The following is a 21,952-nucleotide window of genomic DNA, read 5'->3' as shown; positions in this document are numbered from 1 at the left end:
TTTTCCTCCGCTTCCTTCTGGGCCTCTCACTGGATTCCAATCAGAAGCACTTACGAGGTCTTCTGACAAAGACAAGAAGCAGCTCACAGAGTCATGAAGAAACAGTCAAGTATATCAAGGAGAAGATCAGGGAGAATCCCTCTCCAGAGAGGTGCATCAATCTGTTCCACTGTCTGAATGAACTGAATGACCATTCTCTAGTGGAGGAGATCCAAAGCTACCTGAGATCAGGAAGTGTCTCCAGTGAAGAACTCTCACCTGCACAATGGTCAGCTCTGGTCTTTGTGTTGCTGACTTCAGAAAAGGATCTGGATGTGTTTGACCTGAAGAAATACTCCAGATCAGAGGAAGGTCTTCTGAGGCTGCTGCCAGTGATCAAAGCCTCCAGAGCTGCTCTGTGAGTACATAAAACAACATTTAAGTACTAATCATCAGGAAGAAATATTCAGTTTAGAGAAAAATATATATTATTGCATAACATATTGAATCAGTGCACTGCTGTTCACATTAGTATAACAATATGACCATACAATTCTAGGAGACGGAAGATGAATCTATATGTTGTTTGAGAGAATGAACCAATTGCATCTGCCATTGTCCTTCTACACTGCTGGTGTTAAATTAACAGTGAGTTTGAGAAATGATGATGATCTCTCTGTCAGGCTGTCAGGCTGTGGAGTCACGAACAAAGGCTGTGCTTCTCTGGTCTCAGCTCTGAGGTCAAACCCCTCACACCTGAGAGAGCTGGATCTGAGTAACAATGACCTGAAGGATTCAGGAGTGAAGCTGCTCTCTGCTGGACTGGGGAATCCCCACTGTAAACTGGAGACTCTGAGGTCAGTATTCCTGTAGTTGGTCAACAAGTAATAACTGTTCACCAGATCCATGTGTTTACCAGGCACACATAGTCCACACCATATGTGTTTGGACAGTGAAGCTTACAGACTTTAAATTTGGCACTATGCTCCAGCATTTTGGATTTGAGATAAAATGTTTCATATTAGGCTACAGTACAGAATGCCACCTTTTATTTGAGGTTAATGGTGAGAGGTAATTATGTTTTGTTGTAGCTTCTGTAACAATCTCACTCTTTAATATTAGTGATTCATTATTGATTTTTCTTTAATCATGGAAGTCACAAGCTTGATGTATTCATTACATTAAAAAAATATGTGACCAATTACTAAACTTTTGACAACTTTAATACACAATAAGTGAATTGGTCAGAATACTTTGACTTGTTCAAATAGGGGGACTAGATACATAAAGTGTGTTTATTTTTCTAAATGGTGAAACGGATATGTATGAAAATACCCTCAAATAAAAGGTGACATTATATACTGTTACCTTATATGAAACATTTGATCTCAAGTTGAAAATGATATAGTATAGAACCACATTTAAATGTTAGCTTCACTGTCAAAAGATGGCGCCGAAGAAGATGGCTGACGTCTTACTTCCTAATCAATTGTGTTATTTTGTTAATTTTTTGCGTTGTTTGTAACATATTTTTTTTAACTTATTTTGTACATAATGTTGCTGCTACCGTCTCTTATGACCGAAAATAACTTCTGGACATCAGAACTGCGATTACTCACCACGAACTGGAGGACGCTTTTTCCTTTAACGAGTAGGATATACTGCTCTCTCGGGAACAGGCCCAGATCCCCGTAATTAGCATGAAGAAAAGACGGAGGAAAAGAGAACGCAGATTGAGCTGCCTTCTGAGAATCCGTAGGCGATTACGATTATCCTACCAACGGGACATTAAGAACTGTAATATCTCATGTTTCACCGAGTCGTGGGTGAACGACGACACGGATAATATCGAGCTGGTGGGATTTTTAATGCACCGGCAGAATGGAGAAGCTACGCCTGGTAAGACAAGGGGTGGGGGTGTGTGTCTTTTCATCAATAACAACTGGTGCGTGATGTCTAATATTAAAGAAGTCTCGAGGTATTGCTCACCTGAAGTAGAGTACCTTATGATAAGCTGTAGACCACACTATCTACCAAGTTCTCATCTATATTATTCATAGACATCTACTTACCACCACAGACCAATGCTGGCACTAAGACCGCACTCAACCAACTCTATAAGGCCGTAAGCAAACAAGAACATGTTCTTCCAGAAGCTGCGCTCCTAGTGGCCGGGGACTTTAATGCAGGCAAACTTAAATCAGTTTTACCAAATTTTTACCCATGGATCGTCACCGGAGGAACCGGGCCGTGGATCGCGCCGGAAGCTCTGGCCTGTAGATCGTCGCCGGAGGAACCGGACCGTGGATCGACGCCGGAAGCTCCGGACCGTGGATCGTCGCCGGGGACTCCGGACCGTGGATTGTCGCCGGGGACTCCGGACTGGGAATCCTCGCAGGAGGCTCCAGACTGGGAACCCTCGCAGGAGGCTCTGGACTGGGAACCCTCGCAGGAGGCTCTAGACTAGGAACCCTCACTGGAGGCTCTGGACTGGGAACCCTCGCAGGAGGCTCCGGGCCATGGATCATCACTGGAGGCTCCGGACTGGGAACCGTCGCTGTAGGCTCCGGGCTGGGAACCGTCGCTGGAGGCTCCGGGCTGGGAACCGTTGCTGGAGGCTCCGGACTGCGGACCGTCGCTGGAGGCTCCGGACTGCGGACCGTCGCTGGAGGCCTGGTGCGTGGAGCTGGCACAGGGCGTACCAGGCTGGGGAGACGCACTGGAGGCCTGGTGCGTGGAGATGGCACAGGGCGTACCGGGCTGTGGAGGCGCACTGGAGGTCTGGAGCGTAGAGCTGGCACAATGTGTCCTGGACAGATGACAACCTTCGCACGGCAAGTGCGGGGGGCTAGCACAAGACGTACTGGGCCGTGGAGGCGCACTGGAGGCACACAATACAAAAACAAGATCCCACAACAAACAGGTGGGAAAAAGCTGCCTAAATATGATCCCAAATCAGAGACAACGATAGACAGCTGCCTCTGATTGGGAACCATACCAAGCCAACCTAGAAATAAAGAAACTCGAATGCCCACCATAGTCACACCCCGACCTAACCAAAATAGAGAATAAAGAATTTCTAAGGTCAGGGTGTGACAACAGGATTAAGATTGAATCCTACTACACTGGCTCTGACCCTCGTCATGTGGCAGGGCTTGAAAACTATTACGGACTACAAAGGGGGTTGCCCAGTGAGCTGCCCAGTGACGCAAGCCTACCAGACGAGCTAAATACCTTTTATGTTCGCTTCGAGGCAAGCAACACTGGAGCATGCACGAGAGCACCAGCTGTTCTGGATGACTGTGTGATAACGCTCTCAGTTGCCGATGTGAGCAAGACCTTTAAACATTCACAAAGCCACGGACCAGATGGATTAAAAGGACGTGTATTCAAAGCATGTGGAGACCAACTGGCAAGTGTCTTCACTGACATGTTCAACCTTTCCCTGACTGAGTCTGTAATGCCTACATGTTTTAAGCAGACCATCATAGCTTGTGCCCAAGGAAGCGTAGGTAACCTGCCTAAAATGTTTACCGACCCGTAGCACTCACGTCGGTAGCCATGAAGTGCTTTCAAAGGCTGGTCAAGTTTCACATCAACAGCATCCTCCCGGATAGCCTAGACCCACTCCAATTTGCATGCAACCTCAACAGATCCACAGATGACGGAATCTCTATTGCACTCCACACTGCCCTTTCCCACCTGGACAAAAGGAACACCTATGTGAGAATGCTGTTCATTGACTACAGCTCAGCGTTCAACACCATAGTGCCCATGATGCTCATCACCAAGCTAAGGATCCTGGGACTAAATACCTCCCTCTGCCACTGGATCCTGGACGTCCTGACGAGCCGCCCCCGGGGGGTAAGGGTAGGCAACAACACGTCTGCCATGCTGATCCTCAACACTGGGGCCCCTCAGGGGTGTGTACTTGGTCACCCACGACTGCGTGGCCAAACACGATTCCAACACCATCATTAAGTTTGCTGACGACACATAAGTAGTAGGCCTGATCATAGACAATGATGAGACAGCCCATAGGGAGGAGGTCAGAAAACTGGCAGTGTGGTGCCAGGTCAACAACCTCTCCCTCAATGTGGGCAAGACAAAGGAGCTGATCGTGGACTTCAGGAAAAGGAGGGCCGAAGAGACCCCCATTATTTTTATTTTTTTATATATTTTTTTATTTAACCTTTATTTAACCAGGTAGGCTGGTTGAGAATAAGTTCTCATTTACAACTGCGACCGGGCCAAGATAAAGCAAAGCAGTGCGACAAAAACAACAACACAGAGTTACACATAAACAAACGTACAGTCAATAACACAATAGAATAATCTATGTACAGTGTGTGCAAATATAGAAGAGTTAGGCAATAAATAGGCCATAGAGGCGAAATAATTACAATTTAGCATTAACACTGGAGTGATAGATGTGCAGATGATGATGTGCAAGTAGAGATACTGGGGTACAAAAGAGCAAGAGGGGAACTAAAAATATGGGGATGAGGTAGTTGGGTGTGCTATTTACAGATTGGCTATGTACAGGTACAGTGATCTGTGAGCTGCTCTGACAGCTGATGCTTAAAGTTAGAGAGGGAGATATAAGACTCCAGCTTCAGTGATTTTTGCAATTCGTTCCAGTCATTGGCAGCAGAGAACTGGAAGGAAAGTCGGCCAAAGGAGGTGTTGGCTTTGGGGATGACCAGTGAAATATACCTGCTGGAGTGTGTGCTATGGGTGGGTGTTGCTATGGTGACCAGTGGGTTTGGCAACGAATATGTAGTGAGAGCCAGCCAACGAGAGCATACAGGTCGCAGTGGTGGGTAGTATATGGGGCTTTGGTGACAAAACGGATGGCACTGTGATAGACTACTTACAGTTTGCTGAGTAGAGTGTTGGAGGCTATTTTGTAAATGACATCGCCGAAGTCAAGGATGGGTTAACATCAACAGGACTGTAGTGGAGCGGGTTGAGAGTTTCAAGTTCCATGTCCACATCAACAACGAACTCATGGTCCAAACACACCAAGACAGTCGTGAAGAGGGCACAACAAAACCTTTTCCCCCTCAGGAGACTGAAAAGATTTGGCATGGGTCCCCCGATCCTCAAAAAGATCTACAGCTGCACCATCGAGAGCATCCTTACCGGTTGCATCACCGCCTGCTATGGCAACTGCTCGGCATCTGACCACAAGGCTCTACAGAGGGTAGAGTGCACGGCCCAGTACATCACTGGGGCCAAGCTTCCTGCCACCCAGGACCTATATAATAGGCGGTGTCAGAGGAAAGCCCATAAAATTGTCAGAGACTCCAGTCACCCTCGTCATAGATTGTTTTCTCTGCTATCGCACGGCAAGTGGTACCGTAGCGTCAAGTCTAGGACCAAAAGGCTCCTTAACAGCTTCTACCCCCAAGGACATAAGACTGCTGAACAATTAATCAAATGGCCACCTGACCATTACATAGACCTTTAATAATTCTTTATTTCGTTTTTTATTTTATTTTATTTGGTAAATATTTTCTTAACTCTTCTTGAACTGCACTGTTGGTTAATGGCTTGTAATTAAGCATTTTACGGCAAGGTCTACACTTGTTGTATTCGGCGCATGTGACAAATAAAGTTGGATTTGATTTTGATTTGATTTTGTTTGGTGTGGACTGAATACTCAATACAATCTAAATATGATACCTCACTGTGTGTCTTTTGACTGATACTGCTTTTTAAATGGTCTGGTCAGTTAACAGTGTGTTTGTGAAATGGCAATGATCTCTTTGCAGACTGTCAGGCTGTCTAGTCACAGAGGAAGGCTGTGCTTCTCTGGTCTCAGCTCTGAGGTCAAACCCCTCACACCTGAGAGAGCTGGACCTGAGCTACAATCACCCAGGAGACTCAGGAGTCAGACTGCTCTCTGCTAGACTGGAGGATCCACACTGCAGACTGGAGAAACTCAAGTATGTAGAAGGTTTATGTCAATGTTCATATCAGACATGTTTAAGTTATCAGACTAGTTAAGACAAACATTCTTACCACCACTTGGACAAATTATATGCTGAGTGTGTGTGTGTGTGTGTGTGGGTTGACGTGTATCCCTCAATGACTGTCTGTTCTTCTGCTTACCGCTACAGTGTGGAACATGGTGGAGAGCACACAATGAAACCTGGGCTTAGAAAATGTGAGTGTTGACTGCTGTGAAGAATATGACTAAGAATAAGTCTTAATTCAAGTTAAGTCAAAGTCAAAGACCATCATTACTTACTTGATCATATTAAATATAAGCTGTAGTTCTACAGAAGCAGAAATCAGGGACACCAACGTTTATAAAGTGTAGCTTTGACAATGTGTGTGTCTGTGTATGTGTGTGGCATGTGTTACATTAGAAATGTGTGTGTGTTCATGCATGCATTAACTTCTCCTTTTGATACCTAGAAACATCTACATTAAATTAATTAGTGAAAAGTGAGTTAACATTCTAATGGAATGATGATGATTTCTAATATTGTGTCTGGTTTTATCCATCAGATGCATTTGATCTCACACTGGACCCAAACACAGTAAACAGACTCCTCTCTCTGTCTGAGAAGAACAGAAAGGTGACATGTAGGAGACAGGAGCGGCAGTATCCTGTTCACCCAGATAGATTTGAGGACTGTGAACAGGTGCTATGTAGAGAGGGTCTGACTGGGCGCTGTTACTGGGAGGTAGAGAGGAGTGGGAGAGGGGCTGTTATGGGAGTGACATATAAAGGAATCAAAAGGAGAGGAGGGGGTATTGACTGTGGGATTGGATACAATGACAAGTCCTGGAGTCTGGTCTGCTCTGACAACAGTTACAAGGCCTGTCACAATAATAATCACACGACCATTGACGTCCCCTCCTCCAGCTCCCACAGAGTAGGAGTGTATCTGGACTGGCCAGCCGGCACTCTGTCCTTCTACAGAGTCTCCTCTGACACACTGACCCACCTGTACACATTCAACACCACATTCACTGAGCCCCTCTATCCAGGGTTTAGGGTTTATGATGTTAACTCCTCAGTGTCCCTGTGTCAGATGGTCACTGTGTCAAACACAACATGATGTTTCACTCTAATCATGTGTTTTATGTTTGATCACAATATGACATTTAAATACATGGAGTAACACAAACCAGTTTGGACCAGTTTATTCCTTTAAATAATAACCATGGTAACTCTGTGTCTGTATCTTTCTGTGATCCTGCGCCCTGTGAGAACACACACACACTGTACACACACACACACTGGACTCACACACACAAGTAACGGACACACACACACACGCACTAGACACACATACAAATACTGGACACACATACTGGACACACACACACGCACTGGACACACACTGGACACACACTGGACACACACACACACACACTCGTACTTAAATGGCGCCGGAGAAGAAGGCAGACGTTCTACGTGTCTCCAACCGATTGTGTTTTTTTGTTAGTTTGTTTGCGTTGTTTGTAACTTATTTTTTAACTTATTTTGTACGTAAGGTTTCTGCTACCGTCTCTTATGAACGAAAATAACTTCTGGAGATCAGGACTGTGATTACACACCACGGACTGGCAGAAGCCTTTTTTCCCTTTAACGAGTCTGACGAGCCCGACGCGAACGATACACTGCTTTCTCGGGAACAGGCCCAGATCCTCGTGATTTGTGTGAAGAGGATGTGGAGAAAAAGGGGCCGGAGGGCGGGCTGCCTTCGGAGAATTCGTAGGCGATCGAATAAACCCCCACTTCCCTCCATTCTGCCAGCAAACGTGCAATCTTTGGACAATAAAATAGATGACCTACGCGGAAGATTAAACTACCAACGGGACATTCAAAACTGTAATATCTTATGCTTCGTGGCTGAAAGGCAACACTATCAACATACAGCTGGCTGGTTATACCCTGCACTGGCAGGACAGAACAACGGCGTCTGGTAAGACAAGGGGCGGCGGACTATGTATTTTTGTAAATAACAGCTGGTGCACGATATCTAAGGAAGTCTCGAGCTATTGCTCACCGGAGGTAGTGTGGTCTACAGCTTATCATGAGCTACTCTATCTATCTAGAGAGTTTTCATCTGTATTTTTCGTAGTTGTTTACATACCACAACAGTCAGAGGCTGGCTCTAAGACAGCATTGAATGAGCTGTATTCCGCCATAAGCAAACAAGAAAACGCTCACCCAGAGGTGGCGCTCCTAGTAACCGGAGACTTTAATGCAGGGAAACTTAAATCTATTTGACCAAATTTCTATCAGCATGTTAAATGTGCAACCAGAGGACAAAACACTCTGGACCACCTTTACTCCACACACAGAGACGCAAACAAAGCTCTGCCTCATCCTCCATTTGGCAAATCTGATCATTATTCTATCCTCCTGATTCCTGCTTACAAGCAAAAATTTAAGCAGGAAGCACCAGTGACTAGATCAATAAAAAAGTGGTCAGATGAAGCAGATGCTAAGCTACAGGACTGTTTATCTAGCACAGACTGGAATATGTTCCGGGATTGCTCCAATGGCATTGAGGAGTACACCACATCAGTCATTGGCTTCATCAATAAGTGCGTCGATGATGTCATCCTCACAGTGACCATACGTACATACCCCAACCAGAAGCCATGGATTACAGGCAACATCCGCACTGAGCTAAAGGCTAGAGCTGCTGCTTTCAAGGAGAGGGACTCGGAAGCTTATAAGAAGTCCCGCTATGCCCTCCAACAAACCATCAAACAGGCAAAGCATCAAACAGGAGAAGGGTCAATACAGGACTAAGATCGAATCGTACTACACCGGCTCTGACACTCATCGGATGTGACAGGGTTTGAAAACCATTACAGACTACAAAGAAAGCACAGCCGAGAGCTTCCCAGTGACACGGGCCTACCAGACGAGCTAAGCTACTTCTATGCTCGCTTCGAGGCAAAAAACACTGAAACATGCATGAGAGAACCAGCTGTTCTGAAAGACTGTTATCACGCTCTCCATAGCCGATGTGAGCAAGACCTTTAAACAGGTCAACATTCACAAGGCCGCAGAGCCAGAAGGATTACCAGAAAGTGTACTGTGAGCATGTGCTGATCAACTGGAAGGAGTCTTCACTGACATTTTCAACCTCTCCTTGTCTGAGTCTGTAATACCAACCTGTTTTAAGCAGACCACCATAGCGCCTGTGCCCAAGAACGATAAGGTAATCTGCATAAATGACTACCGACCCATAGCACTCACGTCTGTAGCCATAAAGTGCTTTGAAAGGCTGGTCATGGCTCACATCAACACCATTATCCCAGAAACCCTAGACCCACTTCCATTTGCATACCGCACCAACAGATCCACAGATGATACAATCTCTATTGCACTCCACACTGCCTTTCCCAACTGGACAAAAGGAACACCTATGTGAGAATGCTATTCATTGACTACAGCTCAGCGTTCAACACCACAGTGCCCTCAAAGCTCATCACTAAGCTAAGAACCCTGGGACTAAACACGTCCCTCTGCAACTGGGTCTTGGACTTCCTGATGGGCTGCCACCAGGCGGTAAGGGTAGGTAACAACACATCTGCCATGCTGATCCTCAACACAAGACAAGACAGCCTATAGGGAGGAGGTCAATGACCTGGGCGTGTGGTGCCAGGATAACAACCTCTCCCTCCACGTGATCAAGACAAAGGAGATGATTGTGAACTACAGGAAAAGGAGGAACGAGCACGCCCCCATTCTCATCGACGGGGCTGCAGTGGAGCAGGTTGAGAGTTTCAAGTTCCTTGGTGTCCACATCACCAACAAACTAGCATGGTCCAAGCACACCAAGACAGTCGTGAAGAGGGCACGACCAAACCTATTCCCCCTCAGGAGCCTGAAAGATTTGGCATGGGTCCTCATATCCTCAAAAGGTTCTACAGCTGCACCATTGAGAGCATCACGACTGGTTGCATCACTGCCTGGTATGGCAACTGCTCGCTGGACACACTGGACACACACACACACACACACACACAAACAGACACACACACTGGACACACACACACACACACACACTGGACACACACACACTGGACACACATACACACTAGACACACACACACACACACACACACACACACAATACAACACACACTCTCTGTAAATGAACATTTTAATTGTATTTGTCCACATAACTGAGCATGTGACTAACCTTGTGAAACTGTCCTATTATAATCTCCTGTTCTTCTGAGTATAATTCTGTGCATAAATCAGTTTGCTCCTGTGTCCTTGTATAGATAAAAAGGGAACAGAGAGTTCCGCCCAAGAATAGGAACTAGAAAGATATGTGCTGATCAACCAATGCTTTGGAATTCAGGCTGTCTACACTTTGTATTCTGAGGTCAGAAATAAAGAATCTTGGTTTGACTCCAGCAGATCCTCATTTTTATATATCCACAACAACACACACACTGGAAACACTGGACACACTGGACACACTGGAAACACTGGACACACTGGAAACACTGGACACACTGGACAGGAGGGGTTGTGGGGTGGGGTGGTCCCAGGAGGGGTTGGAGGGTGGGGTGGGGTGGTCCCAGGAGGGGTTGGAGGGTGTGTTGGGGTGGTCCCAGGAGGGGTTGGAGGGTGTGTTGGAGTGGTCCTAGGAGGGGTTGGAGGGTGGGTTGGAGTGGTCCCAGGAGGGGTTGGAGGGTGTGTTGGGGTGGTCCCAGTAGGGGTTGGAGGGTGGGTTGGAGTGGTCCCAGGAGGGGTTGGAGGGTGTGTTGGGGTGGTCCCAGGAGGTGCTGGATGGTGTGTTGCGGTGGTCCTAGGAGGGGTTGGAGGGTGGGTTGTGTGGTGGAATATTCTATTCAGGTGAGAGATACTTTTTTATTTCCTCAAACAGTCTTGACTGTTGGGCTGAGAGCCTTCCCTTTACAGACCATGCTGTTCCTTATCCTTATATACCTGATACCAAGATTGCTCAGTCATAGCTGGTTCAACTCCCCACCCCATATAGATTGTCTCTAGCTGTATAACCATTCCTGCTGCTATTTGTTATTGTCTGTGTTGATCACAAAAAAGGAAAAGTGCACAGAGTTTCAACTACAAATCAGAGACCGGGAAATCAAGTCACATGCTTCCACTGTGGCAAGGTGGGACGTCAGGCTTCTACATGCTGGTGTAAGGACATGGATTGTCCATTCTGTGGTAAAAAGGGACATCAGGTTTCTACATGTTGATGTAAGGACATGGATTGTCCAGCCTGTGGTAAAAAGGGACGTCAGGTTTCTACATGTTGATGTAAGGACATGGATTGTCCAGCCTGTGGTAAAAAGGGACGTCAGGTTTCTACATGTTGATGTAAGGACATGGATTGTCCAGCCTGTGGTAAAAAGGGACGTCAGGTTTCTACATGTTGATGTAAGGACATGGATTGTCCAGCCTGTGGTAAAAAGGGACGTCAGGTTTCTACATGTTGATGTAAGGACATGGATTGTCCAGCCTGTGGTAAAAAGGGACGTCAGGTTTCTACATGTTGATGTAAGGACATGGATTGTCCAGCCTGTGGTAAAAAGGAACGTCAGGTTTTTACATGTTGATGTAAGGACATGGATTGTCCAGCCTGTGGTAAAAAGGGACATCAGGTTTCTACATGTTGATGTAAGGACATGGATTGTCCAGCCTGTGGTAAAAAGGGACGTCAGGTTTCTACATGTTGATGGAAGGACATGGATTGTCCAGCCTGTGGTAAAAAGGGACGTCAGGTTTCTACATGTTGATGTAAGGACATGGATTGTCCGGCCTGTGGTAAAAAGGGACGTCAGGTTTCTACATGTTGATGTAAGGACATGGATTGTCCGGCCTGTGGTAAAAAGGGACATCAGGTTTCTACATGTTGATGTAAGGACATGGATTGTCCAGCCTGTGGTAAAAAGGGACATCAGGTTTCTACATGTTGATGTAAGGACATGGATTGTCCAGCCTGTGGTAAAAAGGGACATCAGGTTTCTACATGTTGATGTAAGGACATGGATTGTCCAGCCTGTGGTAAAAAGGGACGTCAGGTTTCTACATGTTGATGGAAGGACATGGATTGTCCAGCCTGTGGTAAAAAGGGACGTCAGGTTTCTACATGTTGATGGAAGGACATGGATTGTCCGGCCTGTGGTAAAAAGGGACGTCAGGTTTCTACATGTTGATGTAAGGACATGGATTGTCCAGCCTGTGGTAAAAAGGGACATCAGGTTTCTACATGTTGATGGAAGGACATGGATTGTCCAGCCTGTGGTATAAAGGGCCACATCGAACAAGCCTCCAGAAACAAAGAGAACGGGAAAAAAAGTAAAAACTGAAAACAAGAAACAGACATTCCAACAAAAGACAAATAGACATGTTCACACTGTTGAGTAAGAGAACACTGAGGTGAGTGACTCATCAGACCAGGAAGTCACACTGAAACTTTTTCCTGCCGGCAGCACGGCTACTGTCTCCCCCTCGCTAGAGGGACAGCCGGTGTGTATGGAGATTCAAGTCAAATGTTATTTGTCACATACACATGGTTAGCAGATGTTAATGTAGCGAAATGCTTGTGCTTCTAGTTCCGACAATGCAGTAATAACCAACGAGTAATCTAACCTAACAATTCCACATCTACTACCTTATACACACAAGTGTAAATGGATAAAGAATATGTACATAAAGATATATGAATGAGTGATGGTACAGAACGGCATAGGCAAGATGCAGTAGATGGTATAGTGTACAGTATATACATATGAGATGAGTAATGTAGGGTATGTAAACATAAAAGTGGCAGAGTTTAAAGTGGCTATTGATACATGTATTACATAAAGATGGCAAGATGCAGTAGATGATATAGAGTACAGTATATACATATCCATATGAGATGAGTAATGTAGGGTATGTAAACAGTATATTAAGTGGCATTGTTTAAAGTGGCTAGTGATACATGTATTACATAAAGATGGCAAGATGCAGTAGATGATATAGAGTATAGTATATACATATACATTATATTAAGTGGCATTGTTTAAAGTGGATAGTGATACATTTTTTATCAATTTCCATCAATTTCCATTATTAAAGTGAGCTGGAGTTGAGTCAGTATGTTGGCAGCAGCCACTCGATGTTAGTGGTGGCTGTTTAACAGTCTGATGGCCTTGAGATAGAAGCTGTTTTTCAGTCTCTCGGTCCCTGCTTTGATGCACCTGTACTGACCTCGCCTTCTGGATGATAGCGGGGTGAACAGGCAGTGGCTCGGGTGGTTGTTGTCCTTGATGATCTTTATGGCCTTCCTGTGACATCGGGTGGTGTAGGTGTCCTGGAGGGCAGGTAGTTTGCCCCAGTGATGCGTTGTGCAGACCTCACTACCCTCTGGAGAGCCTTACGGTTGTGAGCGGAGCAGTTGCCGTACCAGGCGGTGATACAGCCCGACAGGATGCTCTCGATTGTGCATCTGTAGAAGTTTGTGAGTGCTTTTGGTGACAAGCCAAATTTCTTCAGCCTCCTGAGGTTGAAGAGGCGCTGCTGCGCCTTCTTCACCACGCTGTCTGTGTGGGTGGACCAATTCAGTTTGTCCGTGATGTGTACGTCGAGGAACTTAAAACCTACTACCGTCTCCACTACTGTCCCGTCGATGTGGATAGGGGGGTGCTCCCTCTGCTGTTTCCTGAAGTCCACAATCATCTCCTTTGTTTTGTTGACGTTGAGTGTGAGGTTATTTTCCTGACACCACACTCCGAGGGCCCTCACCTCCTCCCTGTAGGCCGTCTCGTCATTGTTGGTAATCAAGCCTACCACTGTAGTGTCGTCAGCAAACTTGATGATTGAGTTGGAGGCGTGCATGGCCACGCAGTCGTGGGTGAACAGGGAGTACAGGAGAGGGCTCAGAACGCACCCTTGTGGGGCCCCAGTGTTGAGGATCAGCGGGGTGGAGATATTGTTGTTACCTACCCTCACCACCTGGGGGCGGCCCGTCAGGAAGTCCAGTGCCCAGTTGCACAGGGCGGGGTCGAGACCCAGGGTCTCGAGCTTGATGACGAGTTTGGAGGGTACTATGGTGTTAAATGCTGAGCTGTAGTCGATGAACAGCATTCTCACATAGGTATTCCTCCTGTCCAGATGGGTTAGGGCAGTGTGCAGTGTGGTTGCGATTGCGTCGTCTGTGGACCTATTGGGGGCGGTAAGCAAATTGGAATGGATCTAGGGTGTCAGGTAGGGTGGAGGTGATATGGTCCTTGACTAGTCTCTCAAAGCACTTCATGATGACGGAAGTGAGTGCTACGGGGCGGTAGTCGTTTAGCTCAGTTACCCTAGCTTTCTTGGGAACAGGAACAATGGTGGCCCTCTTGAAGCATGTGGGAACAGCAGACTGGGATAAGGATTGATTGAATATGTCCGTAAACACACCAGCCAGCTGGTCTGCGCATGCTCTGAGGACGCGGCTGGGGATGCTGTCTGGGCCTGCAGCCTTGGATCAGGGAATGGATCAGGGAATGGATCAGGGAATCACCCGCATCAAGAGCGACATCGTTGATATATACAGAAGAAAGGGTCGGCCCAACAATTGAACCCTGTGGTACCCCCATAGAGACTGCCAGAGGTCCGGACAACAGGCCATCCGATTTGACACACTGAACTCTGTCTGCGAAGTAGTTGGTGAAACAGGCGAGGCTGTCATTTGAGAAACCAAGGCTATTGAGTCTGCCTATAAGAATACGGGGATTGACAGAGTCGAAAGCCTTGGCCAGGTCGATGAAGACGGTTGCACAGTACTGTCTTTTATCGATGGGGGTTATGATATTGTTTAGTACCTTGAACGTGGCTGAGGTGCACCCGTGACCAGCTCGGAAACCGGATTGCACAGCGGAGAAGGTATGGTGGGATTCGAAATGGTCAGTGATCTGTTTATTAACTTGGTTTTCGAAGACTTTAGAAAGGCAGGGTAGGATAGATATAGGTCTATAACAGTTTATGTCTAGAGTGTCTCCCTCTTGAAGAGGGGGATGACCGCGGAAGCTTTCCAATCTTTAGGGATCTCGAACGATACAAAAGAGAAGTTGAACAGACTGGGAGTAGGGGTTGCAACAATGACGGCGGAGAGTTTTAGAAAGAGAGGGTCCAGATTGTCTAACCCGGCTGATTTGTACGGGTCCAGGTTTTGCAGCTCTTTCAGAACATCTGCTATCTGGATTTGGGTTAAGGAGAAGCTGGGGAGGCTCGGGCAAGTAGCTGCGGGGTGCGGAGCTGTTGGCCGGGGTTGCTGTATCCAGGAGGAAAGCATGGCCAGCCATAGAAAAATGCTTATTGAAATGTTCAATTATCATGGATTTATCGGTGCTGACCTAGCCTCAGTGCAGTGGGCAGCTGGGAGGAGGTGCTCTTGTTCTCCATGGACTTTACAGTGTCCCAAAACATTTGGGAGTTAGAGCTACATGATGCAAATTTATGTTTGAAAAAGCTAGCCTTTGCTTTCCTGACTGCTTTATTTGCTTTATTGACCCCTGCCTGCCCTGACGCTGAGACTGCCTGCCGTTCTGGACCCTTTACACCCTTTCTGGATTACTGACCACCGCCTGCCTTGACCTGTCGTTTGCCTGCCCCTGTGGTTGTAAAACTCTTGTTACTTCTACACTGTCTGCATCTGGGTCTTACCTAAACGTGATTAAAAAGATAAGAAAAATATTTTTAAAATGTTCTCTGTGACATAAGTAAAAAAATAAATAAATAAAGGGATTTTCAAACACAATTAGATTTGCAGTGGTGTGGGGAGCAATAAAATACCCTCCATTGGGCTAGAAATTCATTGCAGGTCTTAAATCACTTGTTATAAAATGTTTAAACTTTTGATTATGTCATCGAGTAGAACTTTTTAACTTTATATTTGTTTCTACAAAACTTAGAAATGCACCATGTTCACATATGATTTTATTGTTACAGCTGCACTGGACCTTTTAAAGTCCGTTTTTTATTTTTTCTGTAGTTGTTACGATCGTTGATGGAAGGATCGGACCAAGGTGCAGCGTGGTAGGCGTACATCTTTCTTTATTAAATGACACCAAAAAAACAACAAATACAAACGAAACGCACAGTTCTGTAGGGCTGGAAAGCAGCAGTACAAAAACAAGATTACCACAAACTAAGGTGGAAGAAAGGCTGCCTAAGTATGATCCCCAATCAGAGACAACGATTGTAACGGCTTTCTTCTGTGGACGAAGGAGAGGACCAAAGCGCAGCGTGGTTAGTGTTCATCATGTTTAATAAAGACAATAAACGTGAACACTACAAAATACAAAACAACAAATGTGAAAAAAACGAAACAGTTCTGTCTGGTGCAGACACACGAAGACAGAAGACAACCACCCACAAAACCCAACACAAAACAGGCTACCTAAATATGGTTCCCAATCAGAGACAATGACTAACACCTGCCTCTGATTGAGAACCATATCAGGCCAAACATAGAAACGGGAAAACTAGACACACAACATAGAATGCCCACTCATCTCACGTCCTGACCAACACTAAAACAAAGAAAACACAAAAGAACTATGGTCAGAACGTGACAACGATAGACAGCTGCCTCTGATTGGGAACCATACCCGGCCAACAAAGAAATAGAAAACATAGATTGCCCACCCTAGTCACACCCTGACCTAACCAAATAGAGAATTAAAAGGATCTCTAAGGTCAATGCGTGACAGTAGTTGGCCTCCACAGCAACATGGACACCAGCATACTTTCATACACACACCAGAGGAGGCTGGTGAGAGGAGCTATAGGAGGACAGGCTCATTGTAAAGACTGGATTTGAATAAATGGAACAGTATCAAACACTTAATTTATTTATTCCATTTCAGCCATTACAATGAACCTGTCCTCCTATAGCTCATCCCACCAGCCTCCTCTGGGAAACTTCTTGGCTCTGGTAAAGAGAAGTTGAGAGTATCACATCTTGTTTTTGTTCATTTTCCTTGACAACATTGTAGGTAGGATGTTATAAAAAAAAATATATATCTAATTTATTTAAACAGGGAGTCATCGTTGAGACCAGGATCTCTTCCACAAGGGAGCCCTGCTCATACAACTCATAGACAAAATGCAGCTCAACAAACAATCAAGAAAAACACATTCCTTAGCAAATAGTTCCCCAATTCATATTTGAAACGGCCCAATCATCCAAGTGATGTGTATTTTGAAGTTGGTTCCAGCAATGAGGTACATTATCTTCTGTTGTCCTTATGTTACATGCATCTACATTAATGAACAAGTTTTGTTCTTGAGACCGGTGGGGAAGAGTGGAATGGGGTGTAGGGACTTTTGCAACACTACTGTGGTTAGCACAACCTCATGATTTATTTAACTTCCTGTTTGTCTTTGTGATACTAGGGGGGAGGGGGACTTTTTGAACTTTCTGTTTGCCTTTGCGCAGTTAACTGAGAATACTCAATAGTAAATGAATGCACTATCTCTGTGTTGTCTCTGTATCTCTGACCCTCCCTCTCAGACTTTAGATGTCACATAATCCCTTTGTGTGTGTGTGTGTGTGTGTGTGTGTGTGTGTGTGTGTGTGTGTGTGTGTGTGTGTGTGTGTGTGTGTGTGTGTGTGTGTGTGTGTGTGTGTGTGTGTGTGTGTGTGTGTGTGTGTGTGTGTGTGTGTGTGTGTGTGTGTGTGTGTAAGCGTGTGCATATGTGAGATGTAACCTAATGGTTTATTATAAGTGTCTACTTTTCATTGAAAACATTTAGTCAGAATTGTTTTCTTAAAGTTATTCGTTTTTTGGCCCATCATTTGTCGCCATAGCAACATGGACAATACTGGTTAAAGCTGACTGAATAGTTTCAGGATCTGAGATTGTTTGGTGTCTTCACCTGCAACTAACCAGAGTTTCAGTAAACCAGCTGATAAATTACAGAACACGGCTTTATAAGAAGGAGAAAGCATGTATGTCTCATATTCACTGTTATCTTTCTACCTTCTCAATACCTTCCTCCATGTCTCATATTCCCTGTTATCTTTCTACCTTCCCAATACCTTCCTCCATGTCTCATATTCACTGTTATCTTTCTACCTTCCTCCATGTCTCATATTCACTGTTATCTTTCTACCTTCCCAATACCTTCCTCCATGTCTCATATTCACTGTTATCTTTCTACCTTCCCAATACCTTCCTCCATGTCTCATATTCACTGTTATCTTTCTACCTTCCCAATACCTTCCTCCATGTCTCATATTCACTGTTATCTTTCTACCTTCCCAATACCTTCCTCCATGTCTCATATTCACTGTTATCTTTCTACCTTCCCAATACCTTCCTCCATGTCTCATATTCACTGTTATCTTTCTACCTTCCCCATGTCTCATATTCACTGTTATCTTTCTACCTTCCCAATACCTTCCTCCATGTCTCATATTCACTGTTATCTTTCTACCTTCCCAATACCTTCCTCCATGTCTCATATTCACTGTTATCTTTCTACCTTCCTCCATGTCTCATATTCACTGTTATCTTTCTACCTTCCCAATACCTTCCCCCATGTCTCATATTCACTGTTATCTTTCTGCCTTCCCAATACCTTCCCCAAGTCTCATATTCACTGTTATCTTTCTACCTTCCCAATACCTTCCTCCATGTCTCATATTCACTGTTATCTTTCTACCTTCCCAATACCTTCCTCCATGTCTCATATTCACTGTTATCTTTCTACCTTCCCAATACCTTCCTCCATGTCTCATATTCACTGTTATCTTTCTACCTTCCCAATACCTTCCTCCATGTCTCATATTCACTGTTATCTTTCTACCTTCCCAATACCTTCCTCCATGTCTCATATTCACTGTTATCTTTCTACCTTCCCAATACCTTCCTCCATGTCTCATATTCACTGTTATCTTTCTACCTTCCCCATGTCTCATATTCACTGTTATCTTTCTACCTTCCCAATACCTTCCTCCATGTCTCATATTCACTGTTATCTTTCTACCTTCCCAATACCTTCCTCCATGTCTCATATTCACTGTTATCTTTCTACCTTCCTCCATGTCTCATATTCACTGTTATCTTTCTACCTTCCCAATACCTTCCCCCATGTCTCATATTCACTGTTATCTTTCTACCTTCCCAATACCTTCCTCCATGTCTCATATTCACTGTTATCTTTCTGCCTTCCCAATACCTTCCTCCATGTCTCATATTCACTGTTATCTTTCTATCTTCCCAATACCTTCCTCCATGTCTCATATTCACTGTTATCTTTCTGCCTTCCCAATACCTTCCTCCATGTCTCATATTCACTGTTATCTTTCTGCCTTCCCAATACCTTCCTCCATGTCTCATATTCACTGTTATCTTTCTACCTTCCCAATACCTTCCCCCATGTCTCATATTCACTGTTATCTTTCTACTTTCCCAATACCTTCCCCCATGTCTCATATTCACTGTTATCTTTCTACCTTCCTCCATGTCTCATATTCACTGTTATCTTTCTGCCTTCCCAATACCTTCCTCCATGTCTCATATTCACTGTTATCTTTCTACCTTCCCAATACCTTCCTCCATGTCTCATATTCACTGTTATCTTTCTACCTTCCCAATCCCTTCCTCCATGTCTCATATTCACTGTTATCTTTCTACCTTCCTCCATGTCTAATATTCACTGTTATCTTTCTACCTTCCCAATACCTTAACCCATGTCTCATATTCCCTGTTATCTTTCTACCTTCCCAATACCTTCCTCCATGTCTCATATTCACTGTTATCTTTCTACCTTCCCAATACCTTCTTCCATGTCTCATATTCACTGTTATTTTTCTACCTTCCCAATACCTTCCTCCATGTCTCATATTCACTGTTATCTTTCTACCTTCCCAATACCTTCCTCCATGTCTCATATTCACTGTTATCTTTCTACCTTCCCAATACCTTCCTCCATGTCTCATATTCACTGTTATCTTTCTACCTTCCCAATACCTTCCTCCATGTCTCATATTCACTGTTATCTTTCTACCTTCCCAATACCTTCTTCCATGTCTCATATTCACTGTTATTTTTCTACCTTCCCAATACCTTCCTCCATGTCTCATATTCACTGTTATCTTTCTACATTCCCAATACCTTCCTCCATGTCTCATATTCACTGTTATCTTTCTACATTCCCAATACCTTCCTCCATGTCTCATATTCACTGTTATCTTTCTACCTTCCCAATACCTTCCTCCATGTCTCATATTCACTGTTATCTTTCTACCTTCCCAATACCTTCCCCATGTCTCATATTCACTGTTATCTTTCTGCCTTCCCAATACCTTCCCCAAGTCTCATATTCACTGTTATCTTTCTACCTTCCCAATACCTTCCTCCATGTCTCATATTCACTGTTATCTTTCTACCTTCCTCCATGTCTCATATTCACTGTTATCTTTCTGCCTTCCCAATACCTTCCCCCATGTCTCATATTCACTGTTATCTTTCTGCCTTCCCAATACCTTCCCCCATGTCTCATATTCACTGTTATCTTTCCGCCTTCCCAATACCTTCCCCCATGTCTCATATTCACTGTTATCTTTCCGCTTTCCTCCATGTCTCATATTCACTGTTATCTTTCTGCCTTCCCAATACCTTCCTCCATGTCTCATATTCACTGTTATCTTTCTGCCTTCCCAATACCTTCCTCCATGTCTCATATTCACTGTTATCTTTCTGCTTTCCTCCATGTCTCATATTCACTGTTATCTTTCTGCCTTCCCAATACCTTCCTCCATGTCTCATATTCACTGTTATCTTTCTACCTTCCCAATACCTTCCTCCATGTCTCATATTCACTGTTATCTTTCTACATTCCCAATACCTTCCTCCATGTCTCATATTCACTGTTATCTTTCTACCTTCCCCATGTCTCATATTCACTGTTATCTTTCTGCCTTCCCAATACCTTCCTCCATGTCTCATATTCACTGTTATCTTTCTGCCTTCCCAATACCTTCCTCCATGTCTCATATTCACTGTTATCTTTCTGCCTTCCCAATACCTTCCTCCATGTCTCATATTCACTGTTATCTTTCTACCTTCCCAATACCTTCCCCCATGTCTCATATTCACTGTTATCTTTCTGCCTTCCCAATACCTTCCCCCATGTCTCATATTCACTGTTATCTTTCCGCCTTCCCAATACCTTCCTCCATGTCTCATATTCACTGTTATCTTTCCGCTTTCCTCCATGTCTCATATTCACTGTTATCTTTCTGCCTTCCCAATACCTTCCTCCATGTCTCATATTCACTGTTATCTTTCTGCCTTCCCAATACCTTCCTCCATGTCTCATATTCACTGTTATCTTTCTGCTTTCCTCCATGTCTCATATTCACTGTTATCTTTCTGCCTTCCCAATACCTTTCTCCATGTCTCATATTCACTGTTATCTTTCTGCCTTCCCAATACCTTCCTCCATGTTTCATATTCACTGTTATCTTTCTGCCTTCCCAATACCTTCCTCCATGTCTCATATTCACTGTTATCTTTCTGCCTTCCCAATACCTTCCCCCAGTTCAGAGATGGCATGATGTGGTGTGCAGGATAGAGTGCATAGTCCTTCAGTCTCTATGAGCCAGATGCCGGTTGGTGTAAGAGAGGCTACTTCCTCTTCAGGACCGTCAGAAGTTATCTGAATTCCTCTTGTGTAATTGTCTGTAACTTTAAAACTTACAGTTACAAAATGGCTGTTGAAACTGTGGGCCACATTTCTCGGCAACATTAGAAGTGGGATAAATGTGTTGATTTGAAGGACAGACCGGCAGACTCTGGTAAGTCCAGGCTACATAGAACTATTACAGTTAGATCGGTGTCAGACATTCAATAGACAGAAAGCTTGAGATATGATCCGTTATCATGCTGACCGACCTCATGGTCTCCGTAGGAAATTAGATATGATCCGTTATCATGCTGACCAACCTGATGGTCTCCGTAGGAAATGTTG

General features: G+C 44.7%; 2 protein-coding genes across 8 annotated transcripts in view; one reads left to right on the top strand and one right to left on the bottom strand.

The window, feature by feature from the left end:
• The window catches only part of LOC139571038 (NLR family CARD domain-containing protein 3-like), a 388,726-nt gene that overhangs the window by 261,827 nt on the left and 104,947 nt on the right, over window positions 1-21,952 (top strand). Inside the window, exon 17 of one of the 2 annotated variants that reach the window (XM_071393561.1) lies at window positions 5,757-5,930. In XM_071393561.1, the coding sequence (XP_071249662.1) occupies window positions 5,757-5,930 (174 nt within the window). Of the gene's footprint in view, window positions 1-5,756; window positions 5,931-21,162; window positions 21,780-21,952 lie in introns of those variants that run through there. The other variant, XM_071393726.1, reaches the window with a different exon arrangement.
• The window catches only part of LOC139571472 (NACHT, LRR and PYD domains-containing protein 12-like), a 278,699-nt gene that overhangs the window by 177,075 nt on the left and 79,672 nt on the right, over window positions 1-21,952 (bottom strand). The gene's annotated exons all lie outside the window — the stretch shown is intronic.

Source organism: Salvelinus alpinus, chromosome 1, assembly GCF_045679555.1.
Source record: "Salvelinus alpinus chromosome 1, SLU_Salpinus.1, whole genome shotgun sequence".
NCBI classification, from domain to species: domain Eukaryota; kingdom Metazoa; phylum Chordata; class Actinopteri; order Salmoniformes; family Salmonidae; genus Salvelinus; species Salvelinus alpinus.
This window is presented reverse-complemented; position numbering and strand designations above follow the sequence as displayed.